General features: G+C 37.5%; 1 protein-coding gene across 1 annotated transcript in view; it reads right to left on the bottom strand.

Moving 5' to 3' along the window:
- Positions 1-719: 719 nt before the first annotated feature.
- FRK (fyn-related Src family tyrosine kinase) overlaps positions 720-21,557 on the bottom strand; it is an 89,497-nt gene continuing 68,659 nt past the window's right edge. The window contains exons 3-8 of the mRNA XM_012650122.1: positions 18,925-19,088; positions 17,906-18,074; positions 12,782-12,940; positions 3,457-3,638; positions 2,219-2,384; positions 720-1,825 (exon numbers count right to left, since the gene is read on the bottom strand). Coding sequence (XP_012505576.1) covers positions 1,614-1,825; positions 2,219-2,384; positions 3,457-3,638; positions 12,782-12,940; positions 17,906-18,074; positions 18,925-19,088 — 1,052 coding nt within the window. The 3' untranslated portion in view covers positions 720-1,613. The remainder of the gene's footprint in view (positions 1,826-2,218; positions 2,385-3,456; positions 3,639-12,781; positions 12,941-17,905; positions 18,075-18,924; positions 19,089-21,557) is intronic.

The raw sequence follows: 21,557 nt of genomic DNA, 5'->3' as shown, positions 1-21,557 counted from the left end.
AAGCCAGTTAGCACATAGCATTCACATTAAGTCTATTATTGGTCCAGGGCTGGCATATGACCCAAGTTTGCCTGAACAAGAAAATAAAAATGATTTTTATCCAATATTGGGAGAGACGTTTCCCATTTTCTCCTGCTAGATGAGGAAAAGGAAACAAGGAGCCCCAGTTTTACAATGACAGGCATCTGTTACCTGGAAATGAGGACAATGCTGATGGCAGAGGCCAAAGTTGGAAAGGACTTGGGCCTTTACTGACATCATTTAACTGCTGATTGTATTGTGCCTGGAGCCCTCACTACCTCCCAGTTAAAAGAGTTTGCAGATTTATTTATTAATCCACTTTGAATGTGGGTTTCTGTAACTATTTAGGTAGGCTCTTGTCTTCTAAAGACAGAAAAGAGAATATACTGAAAATATCCTGTTTTCTCATGGCTTTCATTCATAATGCTTTACATCAGAAGATCTTTGAATATATATTTGATTTTGAAACCACCTTAGAGAAGTCTCCCTAGTCATCTAATGAGGCAGAGAATTTGATACACCCATTGCTTCAGAAGATAGTAATGTTACAAAGGTTAATGCAAATTTAAGTTGAGTAAAATTCCTTGCCCTACCAGACAAAAAATATAGTTTCATAACCAAGTTCAGACATTATTTCTAGTCTCTCGTTCTGAAATAGAGTTTGACCTGTTTTGCAGTTCATTTAAAACTCTGGCCTATATGCCAAAAGGTACTTCTTTTTTTTTTTTTTAAATTATTCAAAAGTCCTAAGCCATAGCAATTCTATTGCCCTCCTCTCGTTTTTCTAAACTATTTTGATACTTATTTCTTAGACTTGGCAGGCTATTAGATGTTTTTCACATATTTCCATAGGCAATAACTCATCAGCTTTGCAACCTGATTCTCAACATTAAGGGATTAACACTAATGTAGATGATTCTCAGATGACACATACTGAGGTATAGAAAAAATCCCATCATTTCCTTCTACAAAATGAGAAAGATTTTAATTCGTTTTCTCAACAGCTGTTTCATTTTTTTATGCATAGGAAAAAAATATGTGCAATTACTCCAAGTACAATCAAGTCATTTAACATGGCTTTACCATCATTGTAGTTACAGGATATTTTAAAAGAGAAAAAAAATCTCAAAGCACAGGTCCTGCTGTGCAGCAAAGCAATCAAATTCCTTCATAATAACAGTCTGATGGGATTCAGCAATCCGAGGAATAATGAATAACCACTGTAATCAGTAAACAGGAAAATGCTACAACAGTCACTGAGTAAAAACTGGCTATCATCTGTTGATTCTCTTGATCGGCATTTCAGACAATAAATAGAAATGTAAGCATCTCTTAAAAAGAAAAATAACTTTGTTTAGTGTGCTTAATTTTACCAGGCAGTGAGAAAATGATATATCATCTTAGACTGTCCTACAGTGTTGCCCAGTCAATAAAATGCACAATCTTTTTCATAATACCTGGCCAAATTTACCCTATCATTTTCATATGTCAAGATAAACTGATTTTGCAGTTGGTCGATAAAGATTGTATTTCTAGACTGATTATTCAATTCTTTTTTTGCTACTTCATTATTTAATATTCTTCCTCTGTGTTCATCTTATGAAGTTATCTGCATCTGAATATGAAGAGTCTGTTTCAAAATAGTCCTCAAGTTTCCAGTGCAGTGTCTCGAACGTTGGTCGTGCCTTAGGTTCTGCATTCCAGCACTCCAACATGATGTTGTAGAATTGCTGTGGACAGTTAGATGGTTGCGGGAGTCTGTAGTTTTGACCCAACATCTGGATCACCTGAGCACCTGTCATACCTAAAAAATATAGAATAAATCCAACAACAACAAAAAAAAGTTAAAGATCAGAGTCTTAAACTCAAAGACGCTTATACTCTAGGTTACAAAGCAAATCAATTTCCCTAGCAAAGCTATGAGGTCTACCATTCCCTTCCCAGGTTGCAGAGATAAAACTAAATCCTGCGGCAAGTAATGTCTATAAGACTGCAATTCAATAGCAAAGAAGAGAGAAGCAATAAACCACCTCATTAATGCAAATTATCATCATCAAATTTTATCTATCAAGCTCCCACGGGTACATGGTGTGGTCAGCCTCATAACTTTGCCCTCTAAGTCTGGGCAAAGCAGTTAAAGTCACACCTAAGTAAGTGACCTGCAGGAAAAAGGCCCACTTCAGAATTAATTACTCACCACTATAAGGCATTTTGCCATAAGTAATGATTTCATAAAGAAGAATTCCAAATGACCACACATCGGACTTAATGCTGAATTTATTAGCACGAATGGCTTCAGGTGCAGTCCACTTCACCGGCAGCTTTATTTCGTGTGTAGATTCATAAATGTCTTCATTATCTACCTGTTAATGCATTAAGGAATCAAGCCAAGTTAAAGGGATTTTTTTTTTTTTTGCTACTGCCCTCATTCATTTATAACCTGCTTCACATTAAAATTTAGAGGGAAAAGATACAAAATAAGCTTAGTTCAATTGATAATTACAGTAGCAAATTCTGAATCTGGCATACAAGACTGAAAAATTTATGGGAAATTATTAACAAAATTTTATTTGAAAGCCTAATATGTGCTAAGAATAGTACTGGAAGGAACATTCTACTACATGTGGGAAAATTCATACATGACAATTCAGACTTCATGTCTGGTCTTGAACAAATTAAAAAAATGGAAGCAAAATCTGTCTGTTTTTTGATTTACTGCTGGTATTGAAGAGCCACTGACTTTGATAATTACCATGTAACCACTTGCTAATACCTGAAAAGTAAGATCCACATGATTTACATTAATATATCAACTCACTGGGCTTCTAATTAATTTACAAAAAAGAGAAAATGATGAATTTATGAGAATCAAGAGACTCATTATTTGTTGTGCTTCACGTCCCACATCCATATTTTTAAGATACAGTGTGGAAATTTAAAATTAAATTCAGAGAAAAACACCCAATATCATATCTCCTATATCAATGTCTTTTGGACTGAGGTCACAAAATGGGAGGAAAAATGGAAAAGCCAATGATTGCTGAAGAACTATGGCAACATGCAGAGTAGTGTGGCATAAAGGGAGCAGTGGTGGGTAGGATAACACTGTACAAAGTGTACTTCTTTTTGTAAAGGAAATAGAGGCAAACAAAGAGAGGCTACTGATACTGAGAAACAAATCACTAATTCAACTACAAACTTAATTACATACTTCTAAATCCGGTTGGTCATTGTTTTCTCTGCTTATTTTCCCTTGGCGAAGAAATAGGAATGCACAGGTAGTTTGTCTGTAAGGTCTTGGGCCACTGAGGTGGTCTGTAGACCACAGAACTTGGAGAAACATTGTTTTAAAGAATAACAGTAAATCTATTGGTCTACCAGTCTGTTGAGTTTTTGACCTATTACAAAAATGAATTAAAACAAAACCAAATCCACCTTAAAAACTCTTGCAAGTCCAAAATCTGCTACTTTGTAGATATTATGTTCACCAACGAGGACATTTCTGGCAGCCAGATCTCTGTGGATATAGTTCTGGGACTCCAGATAGGCCATTCCAGAGGCAACCTGTGCAGCCATGTCTACCTGCTGAGTTAGATGGATTTTTGACCCAGCATCATCTAAGCAATAAGAGAAAATAAGATATTTACTTCGGGGAACATATGAACTATTAAGTGAATTCTGAGAATGTTGATGAATGAGCTATCTCAGTGAAATTAAGTCCAATGGCACTGATCTGTTAAGCAAAAAATGTAATCGATACAATTTCATTTTCCATAAAGGGTTAATAAGGCAACAATTTTCAGAGTTCAAGCACATTCCAAGGCTACGGCCCTCTCTTCCCTGAATGAGCATTACACTGAGAAAGGAACAAAGGCATCACATGATCCAAACATGGCTACATTTATCTGAAAGAGTCCGGTTAGTGCCTTTCTTCAATATCACATGTCATTGAGTCATCTGTTCATAGAAATTATTACTTAGTTGCTACTGAATTTCTTTCAAACATTACATAGTTTGTTTTAGTCATTGAACCTATAAAATAGTACCAATGTTCGGGTGCAGATGTCCTTATCGTAGAATGTTTTGTGCTCTTTTGGGTAGATGCCTAATAGTGCTATTGCTGGATCGAATGGTATTTCTATTTTTAGCTCTCTGAGGTATCTCCAAATTCTTTACCACAGAGGTTGCACTAATTTGCAGTCCCACCAGCAGTGTAGAAGAGTTCCTGTCTCTCCACATCCTCGCCAACATTTGTTGTTTTGTGTTTTTTTGATAGAGGCCAATCTCACTGGGGTTAGGTGATACCTCATTGTGGTTTTGATTTGCATTTCTCTAATGATTAGAGATGTTGAGCATTTTTTTATATGTTTGCTGGCCATTATTCTGTCTTCTTTTGAAAAGTTTCTGTTCATTTCGCTTGCCCATTTGTTGATGGGGTTGTTTGATTTTTGCTTGTTGATTTTTTTGAGTTCTAGATAGATTCTGGTTATCAGCCCTTTATCAGATGTGTAGAGAGCAAATATTTTTTCCCATTCTGTGGGCTGTCTATTCACTCTAATGATAGTTTCCTTGGCAGTGCAGAAGCTTTTTAATTTGATTAGATCCCACTTATTTATTTTTGTTGCTGCGGCGATTGCTTTGGGGGTCTTCTTCAAGAATTCCTTACCTAGGCCGATGTCTGAGAGGGTCTTCCCAACATCTTCATTTAGAATTCTTAAGGTTTCATGCCTTAGGTTTAAGTCTGTTATCCACCTTGAATTGATTTTTGTGAGAGGTGAGAGGTAGGGGTCTAGTTTCAGTCTTCTGCATGTAGCTATCCAGTTTTCCCAGCACCATTTGCACCCGAATGTTTATGGCAGCACAATTCACTATTGCAAGAATGTGGAAACAACCCAAGTGCCCGTCAATCCATGAGTGGATTATCAAAATTTGGTATTTGTTTACAATGGAATATTACTCAATTATAAGAAATGACAGTGATCTAGCACCACTTACATTTTCCTGGATTAAACTTGAGCCCATTATCCAAAGTGGGGCACCACAAGAGCAAAAGAACGGGTTCCATTTGTACTCACCATCAAATTGGTATTAACTAATCAACACATAAAAGCACATATCAGGACAACATCTATTGGATGCTGGGGAAGGGGGAGGGCGGTGGGAGAAGGAGGGGACGGGTATTTGTATACATAAGGAGTGCAATGCGCACTACCCGAAGGATGGACATATTTGAAACACGGACTTGGGGGGAGGGAAACCAAGGGCAACACATGTAACCTAAACATCTGTACCCCGTAATATGCTGAAATAAAAAAAAAAAAATAGTACCAATGTGCATGGCTGAGCCAATGAAAAGTTCTCATTCTTCCATCTTATTGTTCTTAAAAACTAGCTCACTAAAAAAAAAATATAGGGTCTGTCAGTAGTTATAAAACATATGTAACATTTGTACCACTAAACTTGATATTTTTTTTAATTTCCCTTTCTTAATCTGTTAGAATAGGTTGCTCATCTCTCTGGGCATGGACACACCTTTAATAGACAGAATTTCTCCTATGGCTCATTCTCTATAACTAAATACAGGACATTTATGTAGTAGGTTCAATTTAATCATTAGTAGAGGGGGTCAGTGCTACTTTGCGGTGACTTTTTGAAGTCATTCTTGGGTAGCGTTTAGCTGCCATACTGTTGGTAGATGTTTTCAGATTTCTGGAGAATTAAAATAATCTCACATAAATCCAAACTTATTATTGTTATCCTTGCCCAAATAAGTCAAATCCTATTATGTAAAGTCCATTGGATTCATGGTCAAGAGTCTTAGACACAAGCCCTGATCTGAGAGGCAGATATAGTACAGGTGTCAGGAAGACTGGTAGTTGAAGCAAGAGTGCCAGACTCTAGATCAAGCCATATCTCGTATTTGTATGTGTCCTTGGGCAAGAAGCTTAACACTCTCACGCCTCAGTCTCCTCATCTGTAGAATGAGAATAGTAACTACTCATTTTATTAGTTGTTAAAATAAGCATTAAAATGAGTTAAGACATGTAAAGCACTCAAAACCTGGTACCTAGGAAGAACCCATTCGTCCTAACTATTATTATCATTGCTCCTCCCTAATTGAAATGAAACCATATGGGACTTGTTAAACTAGAGAGACATATGGATTACTCATGTGGAAATGCCTGAGAGAAGACAAGTATATGGGTCTTGGAGCTCAGGGGAGAATAGGCAGCTAGAGATAGAGATTTAACAGTCATAGTTTATGAGTGGGAGTTAAAACATTAAAAGTGGATGAGATTGCTAAGATGTGACAGAATCATGAAAAATGCCAATATTTAGGGTGTGGCAGAAGAAGATAAACCTTCAAGAAAACTGAGAAGAATCAGCCAGAAGAATAAAAGGTGGGGGGAAGGTAGAGAACATTGTAACAGGTCAAATGTTTTGAGAAAGAGAAAGTCGCCATCATAGTCAAATACCACAAATAAGTCCAGTAAGATAAGGACTAAAAGATACTTGTTAAATCTAATAATTAAGGAGTCATTGGTGATCGTAGTGACAGGAAGAGCAGGAGATAGAGTATAAGGAGTTGAGGGCTGAATGGGAGTTGAAGACATGAAGACAGCAAGAGGAGAAAGCAAATTCCAAAACCCTAGCCAAGATGGGAAGACAAGAAGGATGCACTAGAGGTAAATGTAACGTCGAGGGAAAGCAATTATCATAAAATTCAGGATAGTGAGTGGTTGTGATTGACAAAGTATTCAGGGGGTTTCTGGGGTGCTGTCCATCTTCTAATTCTTGATCTGGGCAGTGGCTGCACAGTCTTTTACTTGTTCGCTTTATGATTACATGTTAAACTGCACAGTATGATTTATGTGCTTTTGACATATATGCTAGTTTTTCAATAAAAAATAAAATAGAGTGAAAAGGAATTTTTAAATGGGAAAGACTTAAGCACTGTATGTATATGTGTGTGTACATATATCTGTTTTTTAAGGCAAGCAGTATATTTCAACAAGATGTGAGGCAAAACTAGCTGCTCTTCAATCCTTTTGTCCTTTCTTTTCTCCATGGGCACATACAGAAAAGTAATTTTCCATCATCCTTTGCAGTTAAGTTGGACCATGTCGCTAGTTCTGGACAATGCAACGTGTGCAGAAATTATATACATCACTTACAGGCCTGGCCTTAAAATCTCCCACATCTTTGTGGCTAACAGGATGAATTTCAAAATGGTAGGCCCACATGTGTCTGAATCCCTGTGTCGTCCATTTAAAAAAAGCCACCTAAAAGAGCAGTCTAACTCATATCGAAAACATATATTTTTTGTGTTAATTCACAGAGTTTTGAATTGTATGTTACAGTAGCTGACATTAATTATTTAGCCTAAAACGAGATGTATGCATGAAAATAAAATATGATTCAGTGTGTAGTATAATGGAAAAGCATTGCTGCTATGATAGCGAAAATAGCTATGCCTTTTGATATCAAATTCACTCCATAGGAAAATAAATGTATGAAATTAAGACAAGCTGGGACTAACCATAAACTATGTGGTAGACAGCTCCTACAGTGCCTCCCAGTGATACCCACCTCCTGATATTCATGCCCTTGCAAAAGCCCCTTCCATTGAGTGTGTTCTGGATCTAGTGATTCAGATTGAACAAATAGAACATGGCAAAAGTGATGGAGTATCACTTCTAAGATCAAGTTATAAAAGCTTCTGACATCATCTTACTGACACTCTCTACCCTATTGTTCTCTTGCTTGCTAACTCTAATAAAGCAAGCTGCTACATTGCAAGCTGACCTATGGAAAGTCCATGTGTCAGGGAACATAGGACATCCTGCAGCCAATAGCCAGCAAGGAACTGACTTCCTCAATCCAACAGCCCAGGAGGAAATACTCATGTGAGTGAGTTTGGAAGTGGATCCATCTCCACTAGAGCCCTCAGGTGACTAGGGTACCTGCTGACACCCTGACTGCAGCCTTAGAAGAGGCCCTGGACTAGAAGATCCAGCTACACTGCTCCTGGATTCCTAATCACAGAAACTGTGAGATGATAAATGTTTGCTGCTTTAAGCCACTAAGTTTTAGGGCAATGTGTTGTGCAGCAGTAGGTAACTAATACGGGTTGATATTAGGAAAATAACATCAGTGCTATGAAATTGGTGAAAAGCATGAACTATGGAGCCAGACTTCCACTTTGGATAGGTTATTAATACTTAACCTCTCCATATCTCAGTTTCTTCAGTTGTGAAATGGGGATACTAATAATGATACTTACCTCATAAGATTGTTAGAAAAATGAACTAAGTTAATATTTATAAAAGACTTAGAAAAAGGCCTGTCACATAGTAAGTGCTATATAGAGATTTTTAGGGAAAAAAATTAAACATATATGGTCCTCTCCTACCTCTTTGTCATATGGTTCATTTCCAATAAATCACCTAATTTAATACTCAGAACAACTATATGAAGTCTTGTTATTATGCTCCCCCATTTCACAGGTGTTCCTGCTACTTGGAGGAACAGGTGGTAAGTTGTAGAGAGGAGATTCAAATTCAGGTATGTCTGAGACTTAAATCTTGTAATCTCAAGAACTATTTTTACACTGTCTTCCTAAAATTTACCTCACACATGGCTCCTGAGCACCCAAAAGACAGGGGATAATGGAGAGACTTCCATTCATATAGCAAATAGTTATACAGTTGTATTCAGTTAAAAGATGTATCAATGAAAATATTTCTGTCTACTTCAGTCCACTTAAGTGAACTGTCCATGAGAATGACGAACATTTTAGGACTAGATTTATAAAAATAGAAAATGTTTGCTGCTCTTTAAAGAGTACTTAAATGCCTGACATATATTAGATGCTTTATAAACATTTATTGGGGGTGGAAGAGGAAGCCCGACTAAACTAAAAAAAAATGCAGACATTTATCCTTCCTAAATTTCAGCAAGAAATACCTGTCATCAATTACCCTCAATGCTAAAGTTTTTTGACAGACTTCTCCCATTTTGGAGAAATATATTATTAAAAAAAAATTCAGCCATGCTTAGGGACTACAAAGATGGTTATATAGAAAAATATGTATGTTATTTCAACTATCAAATACAACATCTAATCCTATTACAGTGGATAGAAAGAGGTTTTCACTGGCAGGCACAATACTGGAGGAAATTAAGTAACATACATTTCCTATCCTGAAGGGTACAGTAGCCTAGGAACTGCCTAAGTAAACCTCAGAGCACACTTCTACTACAACCACCATATATCAAAACTGATATAAAGGTTCACAAATCTGTGACAATTTACATCTGCAGCAAGAAAATATTTTCAATTATGTTCATTACTCAAGAATCATTCTGCTTAATAATATTTATCATGATTGACTGCTGAAGAGTGGTAGGTTCATTTTAGGATCACTTTATTGAATTTACAACCTCTTGATTGGGAAGGGATTTTCTTTAGTGAGAATATCTTCATTTCTCTTCCTGGCTGCTAAGTATCCTCACAAAGAAAGGCGTTAATAAACTTGACCCTGATGGCCTAACCCAGAAGATGACAGGGTTTCTACTTAACCCTAAGTAAACCACATCAACGAGAAATCATCAATGTCCAGGAAGTTTTCCACATACTATTTGGATCTTTTCAAGCTGATACCAAGAGTCTTAAAACAACCTTGACTCCAACCCAATCTTACTAGGTTAAGGATGGTCCCAACTTAACCTATGTATTTGATCAGTCAATACATAATTAAGTTCACACCTTCTATGTGCCAGGCATTGTTCTAGCACAAAAAACAAAGAAAAATCTCTGTCTTCAAGAAATTGTATTTAGAAGATATTGAAAATAAGCTAAATAAATAAATCATATTTTATAAGATGATTAACAGCTAAGAAGATAAAACAAAAAGCAGGGAAAAGGAATACTAAGAGTCAGTAGAAGGAGATTAAATTTTAGCATTTAGAGGGTGACCAGTAAAGGATTCAAGATGGGCACATCTGAGTAAAGATTTGCAGAAAATGAGAAGTACGCATGTGGATAGATGTCATTAAAAAAAAAATTCAGGCAGAGGAAACAGCAAGCGCAAAGGGCTTGAGGCAAAAGCATGCCTGGAGGCTAGGAGGAATTGCAAAGAGGGCCAATGTGGCTGACACAGAGTGACAGAGGGGAAGTTTTAGGGAATGAGACCTAAGAGAGAATGGAGAGCCAGGTCACATAGGACTTGGTGAGTTACACAGAAATAAGAACCAGTGGGAGTCATGGCAGGTTTTTAGCTGAGGATGGACATGCTCTGATTTACATTTTAACTGGATCTCTCTAGCTGTTGTGTTGAGAAGAGATTGAAAAAGACAAGAATCAAAAGAGGGAGACCAGTCAGGAGCTACTGCAGAATCCAGGAGAGAGGCAATAATGGCCTGGGTCAGAGTAGGAGCACTGAGAAGTAAAATCTTGAAAATATTTGGAAGGCAAGCCAATGGGATTTGGCTGGCTGGTTAGATGATGGTATATGAGAAGAAGTAGAGATGTCTCCAAGGTATCAGGCCTAAGTGCTGACATGGCCAAAGAAAGAAAGATTGCAAGAGTAGCATATTACTAGGAAAGAGTACAAGATCAGTTTGGGGCATGTCATTTTGAAATTTCTAATAAAACATATGTAGTAGAAATTAGGACTGTTCACAAAGATTTAATTTTTTTCTCCTTTCACGTACTTTAGAGGATTCTACTTCCCTATCCTTTGACTTGATTTGCCCAAATGGAAAGGGAACAGAAGTAATCCCTCTGTCACTTCTGGTCAGAAGCTTTAAGAACCAGGATGAGATTAGTCTCATCCCCTTCTCCTGGCAGGGTGATCCAAAGAGCTGAGCCACAAGCCAATCTATTTTGCACACATAGCATAAGCAAGAAATACACCCTTGTTCTGTTAAGCCAACTGGGATTTGGAGACTGTTTGTTACGGCAGCATACCTACGTAGACTATTATTCCGATGGAGACTGTTCCCAAGTGGAGAAATTAAGAAAGCAATGGGATATATAATTCTGAAGTAAGGTAAGGATAAAGTTTGGGGAACTGTCAAGATGTAGACAATTTAACGATGAGATTAACAAAAGAACTAGTGATGCTACAAATCATTCTGGAGAATTCCAAGATATTGAGAGGTCTGGGAGATGAGGGAAATCACATAGATTGAAAAGAAACAGCAAGAAAGGAAGGAGGGCCGGGCGCAGTGGCTCATGCCTGTAATCCTAGCACTCTGGGAGGCCGAGGCGGGAGGATCACTTAAAGTCAGGAGTTCAAGACCAGCCTGAGCAAGAGCGAGACCCTGTCTCTACTAAAACTAGAAAGAAATTATCTGGACAACTAAAAATATATATATAGAAAAAGTTAGCCAGGCATGGTGGCGCATGCCTGTAGTCCCAGCTACTCGGGAGGCCGAGGCAGGAGGATCGCTTGAGCCCAGGAGTTTGAGGTTGCTGTGAGCTAGGCTGACGCCACGGCACTCTAGCCCGGGCAACAGAGTGAGATTCTGTCTCAAAAAAAAAAAAAGAAAGAAAGGAAGGAAGGAGGAGATGCTATTGAGTGAAGTGCCCTAGAAGCCAAATGAAGAAAGTGTTTCCAGGAGGAGAGAATGTCCATTGAATTAAATGCTGCTGATAAGTCTGAGCATGGGGAATTGTTTATTAGATTTAATAATGTGTGTATTATAAGTGACCATTTTTATAAAGCTTTTCTATTAGCTCTGACCCAAAATCACATTTGCATTTTGGGAAGAAAGCAGAAGGGCTCAGTAGCCAAAGTTAGTCTTTCTATGGTGGGTAACACATCCTGATGCTGTTAAATTTGATATCTTCATGCAAGGGAGCTAGGTATATTTTTGTCTTCAACAGAATGTTCTTTGCTCTTCTTACGTTGTTTGTAATTTAATATTACCAGCTTCACAAGTCACCCTAAAATCAGAGAATACTCTTATCTTTCTGAAATCTTTGTTCCATCATTCTCACCTCCCTTTACCTCTGTACATCCTATTAATCCTACCCTGACATTTCGAGAAATTGCAGAAAAAAAGTCTATTTTTAAATCATGAATTATTCTCTCAGTACTTGATCTCAACTTCTTTGAACATCTCATTTTAATACTTATTATACTGTGTTGTTATTTGTTAAATTATTCATTTGTAATAAACATCAAAATTTCACAATGCCCTTCAGTCTTCTCTGACTATAGGAAGCAAATGTAGAAATAAAGCAATAGTATATTTCTGCTTTTTAGTCTGAAAATTCCAATGTTGACTGGCAGCGGAAGTATTTTAAATACCAACAAGTACAATGTTGTCAAATACTGGCAAAGAAGGAAAAGATAGGATACATCTCTCCTCTTTTCCCGAAAGTATTCCATGTCCCCAAATTCTACACCATATAAAATATTTGTCCATGACTGATAATGTTCAATTAGTGTAGGAAATAAAGCATCGTGCAAAATATCCATTCTTTAATTTCCCACATTACATTTAAGTACTCTAATATGTCTATCGTGAACAATTTGCTCTTCCAGTACATAAATATTTTCCTCCCTTTGAGTACACAGTATATATCCTATTAAATAGTAGTTGAGCCATTCAATGTTAAGACATTTGTTCTCACAGATATACACATAGTAAATATTCTTTGGGTTACAGAAGGCTTACTAAATTGATGTTTATAGGACTAGCTAAACTAAATTCCTCTTTTCTCCCCCTTTTATTGTCTTTAGCTTACTTTGGAGATATTCTTGCAGACTTCCGTGTCTCATCAACTCTGTAATAATATAAATTGGATCTTCTAAAGTGCAAACAGCATACAGCTGGATAAGCTTGGGATGTCTTAGGCTCTTCATTATCTGTGCCTCCCTCAGGAAGTCATTTGGATCCATTGAACCTGAAACAAGAAGAGGGGGAAATCACTCTGTGTTATTGAGGCATTCCTATCCTCACAGCAGTCTGGTGGGAATCACCAAGATTGCCTGCCCTGCCTCTCAGTAACGTCAGAACAGCAGTAGCACAAATCTTCAGACTTATCAAAGAAGAGAATCAGTTCAGCCGGGGCAGCCTAATAACTGGATGTGGGTGCATCAGGGGTGTGCAGTTTATGTGTTACGACCTGAAGGTAAAAAGAGGTTGATTCAGGTCTATATGAAAAATGAAAGAAAGAGGAGAGACTGAAGGTCTAATTGATAAAACGAGGCAGGTATCTTAACGAAAAGAGAAGACATTCTATTAACATAAATACTGAAGGATGCTGAGTGTTTAATTACTGCAGCCAGAGCTTTTTGTTCTGGGATTCAGAGAAGACTGATAGCTGCCCTGTCTGTGGTGCCCACTATGGGAAGAGCTGCAGGAAAAAATTCTAAAACAATGACATTCTGCCATATATTTTGTCCTTCATTCTGCAGGAACATAGGGCATAGGCCAATTAGAAAACATTCAAGGCCATCCCCAAAAGTTAGTGGGTTTTTTTTTTTTCACCAGTTTATACATTTAACTTGGAAAATTCAGCATTCTCTTCTGTATTATCTGTTTCCACAGTCAAAGCCTTAATAGCTTGACCAAATCAATGCGGCAGTATGGGGGCCTATTTTGAAGACTCATCTACAATTAAATTGCATTTAAATGGTTAAACTCTCACTCACTATGCAAGGTGTCAAGTAGTTACCTCCTAAGAGGAGGAAGGATACCTGGAGTTTACATTCATCAGTAATTTTAAAATCTTTTATTTCTTTTAGGATATGATGTTTCAGAGGCATTACTGTAATTGAAGGAACACCTCATTCCACATCTTAGTATTCAGTATGGAGACTGCAAATATCATTTCCAGTGATGCCCAAGAAGAACACTAAGTTCATCACCCTCTCCATGTTGGATATTTTACAACTGGTGTTCGAACACAGGTATGGATAAGCTTTGACATTCTAAGGTAACACTGTGACTTGTTTATTAATGTAAGGTTAAGAAGAGTTACATGTGACCTGCAGATCATTTCACATAAAGCATTCAGGCAGTCTGCCCTTTGAGAGTCTAGAAATTCAGAACCCAGGTCTGATCAAAGTCTGGATTCTGCACAAATCCCAGATCTGAAACTGCCCTTACAAATTAATAAAGAGGGGTACAAGGCGAGAACAGTGGTAAGGGCCTAGTAAAAATAGGGCACAGGCCTAGCTAAAAATAATGATAATAATTAGTCACTGTCCCCCTGTTTCCTTCTCTATAATTGCCACTCTGGAGCCATGCAACTGGTGGTCATAAAGATTCTTAACTTTCTCCGTAGTTAAGATTACTGTTTTGAAATCTAAAGGTAGTTTTTAAGATATCTTCCAGGCTCTGCATTCCAGTGGATTGGTTGACCCAACCAAGGGACCAGCGGCCCATACCAAGAAACCGACTCAACTGGAATTTTGACTCCAGGGACTGAAGCAATACATGATTTCTACCCCCCTATAATTTTGCCCCAATTAACAAACATAATTGCCTAATCCCTTGCCTGCCAAACTGTCTTTAAAAACTCTGTCTCCCAAATTCTCAAGGAGACGGATTTGAGAAATTTCTCCTGTCTCCCTGCTTAGCACTATGTGGAATAAACTGTCTGCCCTAAACCCTGCTGACTCAGCATATTGGCTTCCCCGCCTTAGGCAACGGGCAAACAAACCTGTCTGGGCGACAACAGATCTGCTTCTAGCTCCCTGTGTGATCTTGAGAAAGATATTAAGCCTCTCTGAACCTCAGTTCCTTCATCTTAAAACGTGGCTAATAACGTTACTGACATCATAAGCTCATTATCAGGGTAATAGCAATGCCTGGCACATATGTATCCAATGACTGTTGACCATTATTTGTATTATCATTTACATGCATATTCTTGGGAAAACCAAACAGACCATGGTGTTTTTTTTCTTTCATAGGCTGAGGAGGGGAAGGAACAAGGACTTAAAAAGGAAGAATAGGATAACATGGCCTGTTCTCTTTCTATCATGTGTTTCTGAGCTCCCTCAATTCCATCTTTATCATTGGTTTATTTCACATGATCAAATAGGATTAAAATTTGGAATCACAGTAGCAAAATAGAGCTGAGAATAAAAGAGGCACCTAAACCATAATAAATAACTTTGTTCTTGTCTGTTACTAGTTTAGCCTATATTCAAACATCCACATAGTGGGGACACCCCACCACCAAAAAAAAAAAATCTGATTCATGAAGCTTCCAGTGATAGCAACAATTATGATCATTATTCAGACAATTTATATATACAATATATTTCTATGTTAATGCTTGGCGTGGCCATCAGATTCATAGAGTGCAGGACACTCAAATCATCCCCAAATCAGACTATCCACAAGAACCAAAATCATGGTACCTCAGGAGCCTCTGCAGGTGAAGGCTGTTTAGAGCACCCCTTCCTGGCTATGCCGGTTACAGCTAACCAGCTGCATAGTAAAGGAAACCCAATCTCCACTCAGCTAGTAGTGCCACATTAAATATTAATTTTTGCCTGTCAAAGCCACTGTGGGAGTTGATTTCAGGCTCATCTTTATTGCGTGGTAGTCTGCTAAGCAATAAATAGCTGCTAAGATTGATTAATGGCCCCAGTGAAGTGAAGACATTTAACCAATCACCAAAGCTGTTTGCAGCTATTACACTGTAAATCAATAATAATTATTCCTGTTGGAGAGAAAACTATTGTGGCTTTTTTTTTAAATATAAGAAATCTGACTTTCTTTTTGTTGTTGTTCTCTTTTTACCCCCCAAATGCCTTCCTTAGAAAGCAATGTTAGGAGGATAGCTAGCTGCCTCTTTTTGGAAAAGAATGATCAGATTGGATAATAATGTTGAGTCTCAATTATCAATAACATTAGGATTTAAAAGCATATGCACACAGTGGTTGTGAAAATTTCAGGTGCTGGAATAGAATGTCCTCACCTGGAGTACTCATAAGGCATCTGGCCACTTAAAAGTGCCTCTCTGTTAGTTTCATCTCGCAGATATATTAATAAAAAAGTTCACTCCTGCACTAGTGAGTTTGCACTTCAGTGAACACATTTGTCAGCAACCCCATGGAAGAAGCTAACATTTATTAAGAATTCATTGCGCATGTTTTATGTACATTGCCTTAGTGTGTGCTCATAAAACTCTATAAAGTAGGAACTATTATAATTCTTCCTTCCAGATGGGGAGTTTCAGAAAGGTTAATAAGTTGTCCATGGGGCAGAGCAAAGTTTGAGCTCAGGTTTATCTTATGCAATACTTTAAGCTCTTAACTGTTAGACTAGAAAGTCCCGACATTTTCAGTTCATGGCACCCTTAGTGTCTCTGTCACTTTTTTTACTACGTCCCTAAGCCAAAAGGAATACCTAATAGTTACTTGTTTAGATCCAAACAACTTAAGAAGTATTTGTCCTAAAAATTTAATAGCCATCTGAAAAAGTAACACAGGTAAATTGAAAGGGTAAAAAAACTTTTTTATTTCACTCTTAACCACGATTACTTAGTAAAGTGATATATGCACAACTTAAGTCTTAGAATCAGAATGAACACTGCTACCCCCATTTCCTGGTCCACATTGATTTCTGTGTGGATCTTACATTTCAATTACAGTAACAATCAAAAAACCAGCTTCACAAAGACATGATGTCAGCAAAAAGAATGTAACATGATGTAACATTGAATCTGCAAACTACCTGTTTGTGCAGTATTCAAGGTGTTTACTTCAAAATTTTTAAATATCCCACAGCACCCCTGTGAATTCACTGTGGTGCCCCAATGGCCCTTGGCACACGGTTTGAGAACCATGGTGTCACACTATACTGCTAGCCAGCAAAACCCAAGTGCTCAAGTTCTGCCACAAAGGAGGCTTCCCAAATCTTTAAGAATTCTGGGCAAGATAAATAATAGAGGTCCCCAGAGAACTACAATCTAGCCTATGGTTATGATTCTCACCTATGTTACCAGAAGCAGCTATGAGGCTACCACAGCAATGTTGCACTTTTATAAACTGTCACTTCCATGAAGTATGATGCAGTAGTGATAGATGTAGGCTCAAATCTCAGCTCTGTCATTTACTGACTTTGTAATAATAATAATAATAATAACTGGTCACTTATTATGAACCAGGCACCATACAAAGCATTTCCACTAATGATCTAATTGAATCTTCATTATAACCCTCGTAGGTTGGCCTTGTTATTATTTCTATTTTACAAATGACAAAACAGAAGCATAGAGTAGTTCAAAAATTTGCTCAAGATCACATATAATTGGTAAATCTTTGAAATGTTACTTAATCTCTTCCTTACTCCACCTTTAAAATGGAGGGAATAAAGCCTGGCTGAATAAATATTGATTTTAGTGTACTTTTACTTGCCACCATAGGGAAAAGGAAGATGAAAGGAAAAATAGTTCCTACATTTTGAAATACGAGGTCTTTTAAATGGACCATTTTACCTTTTAACAATACACAATTAATATTTAATAAAATAGTTGTTCCCTGGACAGCACCAAGATTCCATCTGATTTTTTTTAAGTATTTTCAGTTAAGCCAGTATTTTTTTTAACTAAAGCTAGGGAAAAAGGGGAGAAGGACATTGAAAGACTGAATCCTAATTCTAGAGAAGAAATATGTTGTTGGAATCTTGAATTGGAGATGTTTTAAGACTTAGCTGATCCAGGGAACACCTTCTTATCTTTATATTTTAAAGCCTTATCTATAGGTTTTGGTCACCTGGGCTAGAGAGAATGATCACCACATCTGCTTGCTGACAGCATTGGCCATCCCATGACCTTCTGGACGTTTACAGTGTCAAACTGAGCTCATAAAAATCAAATTATGTTGTTTAGCCTTTGATGTTCTCGCACCTGGTTTTAATGTTTTGACTGCTACTGGAGTGGTGTTGTTCCACAGGCCTTCCCATACTTCACCAAACTGGCCGGATCCCAATCGCTTCAGAAGTTGTATGGAGTTGCGGTCTATCTCCCACTGGTCCACGGTTTTATACGACAAATCAAAAGGCAATGGGACCTGTATCTGTTTCACAAAATAATGAGAAGACTTGTAAGAAAAATGGGTAGACTTAATTTTTTTGTCGTTGTTGGAAATAATAGTCTAGATACTTTTTAAAGGAAACGGTGTTAAATATTATAAATTGTATTCTAATTACTTCAAAACAGGAAACAATGGTGGGAGAATCTGCACTGCTAACTCTTCAAGCTGATCGTCTCCCAAATCTTGCTAAGTCAGGTAGCTCATTGTTAATGTGTTCCTTCCCACACCTAATGCCATCCTCACACATCTCTGGAATGACTTCTCTCTGCCTCTTTGCCTAGCTGAGTTCTCCCAATTTCAAGGCCCAATTGAAGTTCCACCTCACCCACAAATCCTTCCCAAACTGTTTGGCTGGCTACAGTCTTTATGGTATGTATCATATATTTTTGCATAATTAAATGTTTACTCTTTTTCCAAACTCATTTTTTATTTCATTCTTTATTCATTCATTTACTCATTCACTTAGTAAATAAACTTTTTAAAGCACCAATTAAGTAGCATTTGCAAACAAAATGGACAAGACCCCTGCCCTCCTAGAGCTCATAGTCTAGTTTACCATCCATCACACAGTCTCTGTTGCAAATATTAACACTAAATTTTGCTGTTATGGCATGGAAGAAGCCAAAGACAATTAGTAAGTGAACAAGTGTCTGTTTCAATAAAACTTATTTACAAAAACAAGCATGGAACAGCATTTGCTCAGGGACCATGGTTTGCCTATCCCTGCCTGTCTTAGGTAATCAAATGACAATTTTTTTTTTTCTGAACTGACAGATACTCAACTATCTGAATTAATTTCAAGTTAAATGAACACAGCTTGAAAGTATTTCACCTTTAAGCATGGCTTTCCCAGCTTGACACACAAGCCATCACTTCTTGTGGTGTAGTAGCTCACAAATTCATTCAGTGTTGAAAAGGTTCTTCTCCGGGTAAGAAAAAAGCCCCCTTCATCAAGTCTTCTGATTCTGTAGTGTTTTACAACTCCTTGATCTAAAACTGGAACCAAAAATAAGTCCTGTTAATAAATTTTTGACTAAAGCCAAGCACATTTATTTATTTTGTGGTGATATTTTCAATGCATGAAATGAAATTTTCACAAAATTCTATGTACTTCTCAACTGTGTTTCAGAAAAAACTTGAGGAACTTTATAAAAGATACATAATGAGAGAGAGAGAGAGAGAGAATTAGTAAATAATAGTAAAGGAAACATAAGATAAAAACAAAGAAGTAAGGTTAGCACTAAAAAAATTCATGCTGTGAAGCCTAGTATATTTGATTAAAATAAGCCATAAAATTGACTCTATCATTCAAGCAAAGCAAGGAAGTAAACCTTATCGTTTTGAGTATCACGGTGTCCATTAGATAAAATCACAAAAGGTGTTTAGAAACAGTTCACCTCTTCCTGGTACAGAGACCACAGAGAAATTTCTCCCATGAAATCCTGTAACATGGAGACTGAAATAGAATAAACAGAATCCTCAATGCTATCTTACAATAACATAAGGAATTCCTCAGGGCCATTCATTATACTGCCCTCAACGCAGGCTAACAGAACATCCTAGCACAGTCCAATAAAAGTAATTCCACAGGGCCTAAAATAATGCAGTCCACATATGTAACTTTCCAGCAGTATTGCTTGATCTGAAAGTAAGTCCTGTAGCATTTATAGGAATAAATAAACTGCATTCTTTTTAGGTAGTCCAACTTGTAGTGGACATTTTGTTACTTTTGCCTGTCACCAACCATTTTCCCTTCTTCTAATAGCACCCCGATTTTCCTCAGAGAAATCACTGCTTCTCTAAGAGTATGTGGTCCAGAGGGATCTGGCAGCCACATGGAGCTGAGGAAGGCAGGGTCAGAGCAATCATAGCCAAAAAACCTCAATTCCAGGACTCGCATTAGGAAGCTCCAGGAAGATAGGAAGAGTGCTGTGGTTTTGGTTTTGGTTTTGGTTTTGTTGGGGAATCTCCATGCCAGTTCTGCTTAAAACCGCAAAGCAGCTAAAGTAGATGCTGACACCTGTCAGCCTTGCAAGCTAAAACCGCAGAACAATTAAGCAGAGTTACAAGCCTGTCATGACTGTACTGCTTGTTGTAAACCTATCATAACTATACTGTTTGTTATAAGCCTATCATAACTGTACTGCATATAAAAACTGCTATTAATTGGCTAACTTTTAATCCTTTTACCAATTGGTTAACTTTTATACTTGTGTATGTTATTGGATAAGACTAACCCCCCAAAAAAGAGTATAAAACCCGACAAAAACCCGAAAGCGGTGCTCAGAATTTGGAGGCTTGTCTCCTCTGGGCCGCCAGCAATAAAACTTGCTGACCCTCCAATTCTCTGCGTGCCGCTCGGCTATTCCCCTGGGACCGGTCAGTGTAACACTTGCCGTAACAGTTTTACTTCTGGGAGTTTGGAGGTATTGGAAGAATCCTGGGCTCCAGGCAGGGAGCAATCTTGCCTGAGAAGAGAAGCAGCCTAGTGGAAAGTAATCTTGATATAGAAAGTGAAGCTTGGTCCCGGGAGCCAGCCAAGCCTGGCATTTACAGATATAGGAGTCAATTAATTACCTTTTTGCTTAAGCTAGTTTGAATTGGGTTTTCCGTACTTGCATTTGAAATATTGACTGATGCATTTTCTACCCATTCTTCCACTTAGTAAAGTTATTGATAAGTATCGAGCAGCACAAATACAGCTATTCTGAGTTCCTTGCTAAATATAGAACCTTATGCCTCAATAATCAGTCGAGCTGGAGCAACGTTCTTACGAAAAGAAAAATGACATCTCAGTCCCCACATGGAGGTTTACTGAGGGCATGCCAATGGCTAGGACATTTTTCTCAAAAAATAATTGGCACACACCAGAAGAGCCAAACTGAAAAAAGATATACAATATCAAGTGTTGGCAAGGAAGTAGAGTGACTTCTCATACCCAGTTGATGAAATGTAATTTTTATCACCACTTTGGAAATCACTGTTTGTCATTATCTACGAAAGCTGACCATAGTCATACTTACAATACAGTAATTCCACTCCTAAGTATAAAATCAATAAAAAGTCACAATATATTCACCAAAACACATGTATAAAAATGCTTTTGGTGGCATGATTTGTAAGAGTCTAAACCTAGAAATAATCCAAATGTCTATCAACTAATAAATAATAGAATTAACTAAAAATTGTTATATATTTGTCCAATGGAACACTATACAGATTTGTAAATAAACAAACTACAACTACACAACATGAGCGAATCTCACAAGCATGAAAATATGGTTCCATTTTTTAAAAGCTTAAAAACAGCAAAACTATTGATATGAGGAGCCAGTAACTGAGGTGTTGGTCTTACTCTCTTTCTTGACTGTGTACTGGTTATACAGGTGTATTCACTTTGGGGTTTTTTCCCAAAAAATATTACAGGGTTACAAATGTTTTGGTTACATGGATTGCTTTTGTACT

Source organism: Propithecus coquereli, unplaced genomic scaffold (genome assembly GCF_000956105.1).
Source record: "Propithecus coquereli isolate 6110/MARCELLA unplaced genomic scaffold, Pcoq_1.0 Scaffold313, whole genome shotgun sequence".
In the NCBI taxonomy this organism is placed as follows: domain Eukaryota; kingdom Metazoa; phylum Chordata; class Mammalia; order Primates; family Indriidae; genus Propithecus; species Propithecus coquereli.
The sequence above is the reverse complement of the archived record's forward strand: the minus strand, read 5'-3'. Positions and strand labels throughout refer to the sequence as shown.